Source organism: Dipodomys spectabilis, unplaced genomic scaffold (genome assembly GCF_019054845.1).
Source record: "Dipodomys spectabilis isolate Male_0828 unplaced genomic scaffold, ASM1905484v1 ptg000373l, whole genome shotgun sequence".
Lineage (NCBI taxonomy): Eukaryota > Metazoa > Chordata > Mammalia > Rodentia > Heteromyidae > Dipodomys > Dipodomys spectabilis.
Genome location: NW_024871050.1, coordinates 2,517,668 through 2,525,831, shown reverse-complemented (window position 1 = coordinate 2,525,831; position 8,164 = coordinate 2,517,668). Strand labels below are relative to the sequence as shown.

General features: G+C 36.1%; 1 protein-coding gene across 1 annotated transcript in view; it reads right to left on the bottom strand.

The window, feature by feature from the left end:
• Positions 1-2,516: 2,516 nt before the first annotated feature.
• The window catches only part of Fam117b (family with sequence similarity 117 member B), a 62,685-nt gene continuing 57,037 nt past the window's right edge, over positions 2,517-8,164 (bottom strand). Inside the window, exon 8 of the mRNA XM_042666958.1 lies at positions 2,517-6,483. Within this exon, the coding sequence (XP_042522892.1) occupies positions 6,165-6,483 (319 nt within the window). The 3' untranslated portion in view covers positions 2,517-6,164. The remainder of the gene's footprint in view (positions 6,484-8,164) is intronic.

Sequence of the window (8,164 nt, the reverse complement as noted above, 5' to 3'; positions counted from 1 at the left end):
AGTTAAAAGCAGCAGTTCCTGGCTTCATAGGGTTATTGTGAAGATTAGGGTAAAAATAATATGTAAAGTGCTTGTCAAATGGTAAGCATTACCAACTTTTATTTACCAACTGTTTTCAGCTCAGTATCTTGACTATAATACCTCATAACCTAAAATAAATTTCATGGGACCACTTTCTATGATTCCAAACCCTGAGTTTTCTATGGAATGATCAGACTGACTTAGCAAGAAAAGGAAGATAACATGGCTTCATTTTTTATTTAAGTATTACCCTCATTCAATTGACAGTACCACTGTCAGCATTTCCATTATTGTATAAGAAAACTGAGGTTCAAAAAGATGGACTTTTGTCCCAGTAGAGCTAAGACTAGTATCTCCCAATACTTAGTACTAGCCTCTAAATCCAGTAATTTCTTTTTCCTCTAATTCATCAGAATGATCTCAAAAATAGGTGCTTCAGGCATGGGGTGGTGATGGTTATACTCCTAGCTTTTCATCATTGCAGCTTCCATGGTAATCTTCTGCAAAATCTGCCAATTCAGCAGGACTATTCCATTCAGACTATATGGAGGTAAAGTCTCAGTTGAGAAACATGCTAAAATCTGAAGAACAAGCATTGTATATGCGTGTTAACAAAACCAGCAGTTCAGAGATACTGATTAAAGGGAAGTAGAGACAATGCCTTGGTTTTAGTCTCATCTCTGCAGTAAGATACCAGACTAATCTAACAACACACATGAAAGTTGATATAGAAGCAGTACTTTTTATATAGCTTTGATTACAAGTCTGGATAAGAAATATTTTTTATATTTACATATGACACAACCTGGTGCATAGCTTAGAGGCAGAATGCAGTTCTACATAAAAATACTTGTGTATGAATAGTTTTCTAATTGATTTCCTAAAAGTTGGTTAGGCCCATTTGAGACCCAAGCATTTTGCAAAACACAGAACCAAATAAAAACAAAGGCTACTGGTATGATCAGACCATATTGTCCTGAGAGCTACAGGAGCTCTACCACTGAGCTCCACCTGCAGCCCAGAAAAGCAGAAAACCTTAGGCCAATATGGGGTTCTCTTTGCATTTGATGATGCTGTGTTGAATTATAAACATCAGTTATACCGTAACTCTGGTTAACTTTATCAGAATTGTAATTTTTTTTTTTTTTTTTTTTTGGAGACAGGCTCTTTACAGGTAACCCTAGAGTCCCTGAACACTAGATCCTCCTGCCTCTTCCTCCCATGTGCTATAATTACAGGCATGTGCCACAATAACTGGCTCAGAAATACACATGTGTAGCCAGGTGCCAGTGGCTCATGCCTGTTATCCTAGCTACTCAGGAAACTGTGGCAGAGCACCTACCTAGAAAACACGAAGCCGTAAATTCAAACCTAGAACACCAAAATTAAGAAAAAAGAAAAAAGAGTGGCGCTGTAGCTCAAGTGGTAGAGTGCTAGCCTTGAGCTGAAGAGCTGAGGGACAGCACTCAGGCCCAGAGTTCAAGGCCCATGACCGACCAAAAAAGAAAAAAGCCCAACAATTTGATGACCAAACTACTTTTACTTGAAACATAAACCTACTTTTTACTTTACTTTTATTATTTTTAATTATTCTAAAGGTGGTGTACAAAGGGGTTACAATTATATAAGTCAGGTAAAGAGTACATTTCTTTTTGGACAATGTCCCCTCTTTCTTAGCTTTCCTCCAGCTTTTTCCTCCCATTCCCACCCACAGATTCTACAGTTCATTTTCAACAGTGTCTAGTGATTAGCACTGCTGCATTTTTCACCTTTGATTCTACTTTCTAAGTGACTGTAAAGCAGTCTTCATTGAGTTATCTGAATCGGCTGTTATGTCTTTCCAAAAAACAAATGGTGACCCCTAATAAAGGTAAAAGTTAACATTAATCTTCCCAAGTCAAAGTGGGGAGGTTATAATATAGTTAATTGAAATTTTCAGAGTTGCTGAACGGTAGTATGTCTCCAGTGGAAGCTTAGCAGCATTGTGGGACAAGTGAAGCAATCCACAGTACAATATTGAACTTTGTGCTTCCTGAGCATTGTTTGTCCTTAGTAGCAGTCTCTTGGCAACCACATATCATCACATACCAAAGGCTGTCACAGAACTAGAATTTTAAAAAGGAAAAAAAACCATCTCTTTATGTACTTTAGAATGAAACCAACTGTCTCAGCTTTATGATCCCCAACAAACTTAACTAATACATCTTTCAGTAGCTGCTTATATTTTGAGTTTGCTTATAATACTTACTACAAAGACTAGGTACTCTAGCTTTGTATCAAGAAAATATTAACACAAACATACTGTTCTATCAATCTGTGAAGAACACATGTGTTAGGTCAGACTAAAAATGTCTAAAAAGAGTGCTGGAGATAGGGTTCAAGTGGTAGAGTACTGGCCTAGCAAGCCCCAAGTACAAACCCCAGGACTACAAAGAAGTCTGAGAAGAAACACAATGTGAATTTTTGAGACAATATTCATAAAAATACACAGGAGAAACTCTCAAGAACAGACTTTATTTTTAACATAAAAGTTCTCTCTTCTTGTGAGGCAGCAACAAGTGTTCAGGTACAAGGAATACATAAGAACATAGTTACAATATCTATTACCACTGGAAATGCTGCTTTTGGGGTAGAATTTTGTTAGAAAACAAGTTTAAAAATTGCATTTTAAAAAGATTTACAGAGCTTCAACAGAGATAAAAGATGCAGAGTTTAAAAAACATAAATTATACTCAACAGGACTGTATAAACAAAATATTGTTCAGGGTTACTCTGCTTATCACTAATTTGGGCAGAGTAAAAAAACCTTAAAGTGCAGATTTAAATATTCTCATCTTTATTTTGCAAGTTCAGGACTTCCACTGATCCAGTTAGAAGGTAACAAAAAATCTAAGCTTTAAGGAATGAATTTGAAGTTTAGAACAATAGATTTAGTAGTAGCAATTTTTCCTTATTTTGAGAGAAAATCCTGACAACCAGTCCTAACCTTGGACATAAAAGTTGCAATAAATTCTGCCATTTTTGATACCTTCTTCTAATGAATGCCAGCAATTTTATAAAGAAAAAAGTCTTTCATTGTTGCCAGATATTCCCCACTATGCAATAGCACCTTCTAAGATTGATTTGGTTAAAAGTGTAAGAAACATTATAAACAAAAGAACTGTGTTCAAAACTAAAAATTTGACATCACACACATCATATTTAACCAAAGAGGCAATACTAGTACTTTTAGAATATAAATGGTTACAAAAACCAGATAAGCAACAGAGTAATAGACATAGTCATGAACAGTAACAGTCAATTTATCAGTTTATCATTACAAGGAATAAACTGTTTAAGGTTAAATTGACAAAAAGTAACGGAAATAGTTCCTTTTGCCAAAAGATACATGCCATCCATTTTTCTTTTACTTAAATGGATTTTTTTAAATTAAATACATTTAAATTAGGAACTTGGGAATGTAGGCCCATGGTAGAAGGCTGCCTGGCATGCATGGGGCTCTGGCTTCAGTCCCCCAGCACTGTAGGAGAATTTAGTTATATTCCCATTGAAGCTATTCTATTTACCTTCTGTACAGTGACACAATAATTATGGAGTGTGATTTTAGAATACAGTATTATGTATTCTATTGTGAATACTCAGTTTTGAAAAAAATCTGCCATCTGGAAACAAAGGGTTAAATGGAACACCTAGATGGGCCTAAGGTTAATATTCCTTAAAAACTGTGATAAAGCTTATATGCTTAAAAGTTAGCCCTTTGTCACTGACACGTAAGAGGTGTTTTGTACCACGGACCTTTGACTTCACATCTCAAGCTCTAGTTCTCCCAAATCCAAGAAATGTGTTTGGTTGCCATACAGTTGATTTCACATTCTCCCTACCACCAAACTTCTATATACAAGACTAAAAATAATAAATCTGAAACTTGTTCTTTCATCTGATTTTTAATTGCTTTTAGATTAAAGATTTATGAAAACCTGCACAAAGGTGTGAATTTGATAAAGGTACACAACAAAGAGAAATTGTTGCACACTAATATTCTAATTTTGAAATACCCTTGTGACTGAGTTGGGGATGGAGACCATAAAGGTGAAGAAGCATAAGAGAATGAAAAAAAGATTTAGTAGAATTTAAATTTAAAAGGAAAAAAAAAACAAACCCTGAGTTTAAGCAAAAGTTGAGCAAAATCTTGTTTTTAACTACCTTCTCCTGCCCATTCCTATTAGCTAACCCAATTTCATTTTTACCTTTCTCTTGTACCTTTCTCTTGTATAGAGCAAATACTCACTTGTGAAATAGTAAAGTCAAAAGGCCTAACAAAGAAGGCAAAGAGTTAAAGTAATTTAAAAGAAAAATCAGAAACTTCAGATGCTGCATAACTGAGCTTTGATTGATATACAAACTGTAACTTAATAGTTCCCAATAACTAGGTTTTAGGTGGAAAAAGTACCAAAAACCCAAAAGTCCTACCAACTGAAACCTTACACCTTCATTAAGATATTTAATTGTATCTGAGTGACCTAAAATACACCTTCACTTTAAACTGAATAAGGTGCATTATAAATTGCTTAGATGTCATATCAGTATAAATAAGAGTTTTCAGCTGATTTATGACTACGCTTAGATTTTTCTTGATGGAATACGTCTGGACAAGAGGACAAAATTAGCCTCCAAAATGGTAACCCTTTTACAATGACTTAAAAATATTTTTTTCTACCTATTATACGTAAGAAAACATCAACTCATTGCATCATATGAAGATATTAAAAGGATGCCTTTTATCAACACTTTGCTAAAGTTCTTCTAAAAAGAGTTGCTCCTTAATTTCATTACCACATACCTAGAAATGAAATAGTGTCATGTATTATTGGCAGTGGTTTGTATTAGAATGAGCCCAAATACAAAATTGTTTGGATTGTTCAAAGGTACCTGTTGTTTATGATCCAAAGCTCTTACCTGTTTTTTCCCCCCCACTGGAATATTGGAGAACAACTTAGAAAAATCTGTAGACAACAAATCTCAGTGCCAACACTGTAAAGAAAAGTCAATCTCAAGATTCTGTGGCTACGGATCGCTATTCAATGGATTACACTCCTGGCAAACTACTAACCCTGACCAAATCCACAAGACAACAACATCACAAAAGCAAAGGAGGAAATCCATGCACAGCCATTTTAGGGTCTCTTGGGGCTATGATACAGTGATGATTAAAGGTAGAATGACACCTGGCACAGGTGGGCGATCACGTATAGACATTTCACAGAAAACCAAAGGGTTCCTCACTCCTAGCTAGCAATCAACACTGGATAGTTTCCTTTTGGCTTACTGACTTTTAAGCCAAGTTCCAATATGGGTGAACATATTAAAGCACTTGTCTTCAGACTAACTTTTCTGATCACATGGTAAAATGTGTACAGGAGTAGTGAAGAAAACAGCAGTTTTACAAATATTTCACCAAAAGCACAAACAACATCAAAAAACATAAATCACATAATGTAGTACAAATATTGCTTTTTATCTCTTTTATATATACTGTTTAACGTATTTACCTATCAATTCTTATTTGGGAGAAGAACTTAGTCATGAGATTAACATTGCTGGGAAAATGTCAACAATCCCTTTGGTCCCAAAGCTGAAACAGCGAAAAAAGCACACAACTTTTAGAAAGGGAAACAAGAAACAGAGGCCACCAAAGAATCTTTTGAACATCCTGTTTGCTACGCTTCAGAAAATGTTACGTTGGTATTATAAAATAGTTTTCATATAAAAGATGGTTCTTGCAGCATCATTCACATCTCCCTTCATGAATTATGTTTGCAGGGATCAGGTTTTGTGTATGTGTGTCTTTTGTCTTTAAGTCTAATTTGAAAACAAAAAAAAATGTGGTATTGTCCCTCCAAAAAGTAAAGAATGAGACCTTATTTCCATCAGTGCTTTTAGAAAAGCAGGCAAAGCACTGATGGTTGGCCTTCATGAATGGGGCAAAGCAGTCAGAAGGACTGCTTTCTTCCAGAAGCCTCGCTGTCACACGTCACTGGATAGCTAGAGCACATCACAGCCAACAGGGAGCACACGATGTCAGCATAGTCAAGTGATGTGAGGACGTCCTAGTTTCCCAGAACATGGTCACATAGCACTGGGACCTATCCTTCAGCTTCCTCAATTGGTTCTGGTGGTGGAAGTAGGGAGGCTGATGGCAGAACTGTACTGGTTCCTCGAGAGACTCGGTCTTGTTCTGTGTTTGTAGACAAGGAGGCCACAGCAATGGGCTGAAGCAGAGTGGTTGTCATGCCAGTGGTGACTGTCAGGCTGTGGCCAGAGCCTTTGAGGGTAAGATCTGGTGTAGGAAGGAGTGGCTTGAGGATACTGACCAGGCAGAAAGCAGAGCCACTTTTAGGAATGAAATTCACCTTGTTTTTGTCAGGACAGTAAAATGCTGGGATTTCATGAAGTTGTTTTGGCCTAGATGTAAAACAGACAACCCAATAGTGTTAAGTCACTTAACATTGAAATAAACGCTTTACTTCCCCCTCGCCCCCCGCCCCCAGAACAACTTCTTTATTTTATTCTTATTGTAACGGTGATGTATAGAGGGGTTACAGTTACATAAGTCAGGTATCGAGTACATTTCTTTTTGAACAGTGTTACCCCCTCCCTCATTTTCTCCCAGTTTTTTTCCCCTCCTGGTCCCTCTGCCCCCCAAGTTGTATAGTTCATCTCCAATACAGCGTCTAGAGAGCGTCACTGCTGAATTGGTTCACCCTTTGTCCCACCATTTCTGTGCTTCCCTTTCCCCTCTCCAAATCAGATAAACTTACATACAAGACAAAAAGTACAGAAATTTTAAAAAAGCGACAAAAGGGAAAAAAACATAAAAAAATAAGAACTGCAGAAAGTAAAATAGAAAGTCTTGTGTTCATTTCTTGGATATTATTTTGATAAGCATCATTTTATATGATCTAATGCTCATAGCTATTGAGCCCTTGTGGTCCTCTCTTAAGAATATCTTCCTTCGGTCTCACTGTGTGAATGTTTAGAGTCCTGTTTTAATTTATCATGTCCAAGTGTAATTTTTTGTCTTTTACCATCCATTGGGTTTACCTGTACATTTATAGGCACATTAATTCTATACTTCCATCAGAAAGAATGACATTGCCCCATTCATATGGAAATAGAAAGACTTGGAAAAAAATATATTAATTGAAGTAAGCCAAACCAAAAGAAACAGACTGCATGGTTTCCCTCATTTTGTAAAAACTCTTTACATTTTTAAAAAAACAGATAATGTACATAAAGAAATACAACCAAAGCTATCTATGTGAAAAACCCTGGTTTTTTTTTTTTTTGGGGGGGGGGCAGATTTTTTGGGAGGAGGGAGTGGGAAAATAAGAATCTCATAGATTTTCTGCTTAGGTTGGCTTCAAGCCTCCAACCTCCAGATCTCAGTTTCTTGAGTAACTAGGATTATAGGCGTGAGCCACTGGCACCTGATTGAGAACTAGATTTTTAATCAACTAATTTATTTAACGTTACTTGTTGTAAAGATTCTTGTTAAAAGTCCCTCTACAGACAGGGTTAGGGGGTAACTCAGTATGAGGGTGCTGCCTTTGCATGAGCAAGGCCTTGGGTTCTATTCCCCAGCACCAAAATAAATAAGTAGAAGTATTTTAAAAATTTTTAAATGACTTGATACATGTAGCTACTAATATATGTCATGGATGAAATTTCACATTTTTGAAAAACTTTGTGATCAAATTCTGAACCTAGAAAACATAGGGTAGTTGGTTTTGTTTGTTTTGCTTTGTTTCGATTTTTTTAATTTAGTGACAGAATCTAAAAAGCATTTAGTTTTCTTTATGCTTTCATGAAAACAGACTTATGACATACAGCACAAAATAGTAATAACCTGTCTAACTAATCAGATTAGGAAACATAACAGTAACAGCAAACAGCACCAAAAACTCCTTGTCCCTCTCCTAATCACTACCTGAACACAAAAGAATCTCCCCAAACCCATTAGATTTCACTTCTAGCAGTACCTTATTCAAGGAAAACAGAACCCACTTCTGGGGTATAGGTCCTGTCTATTAAAACTTGCAGTTTTCATTAGCTCCAAATATTACTATTACTTTAAAGCATTCTG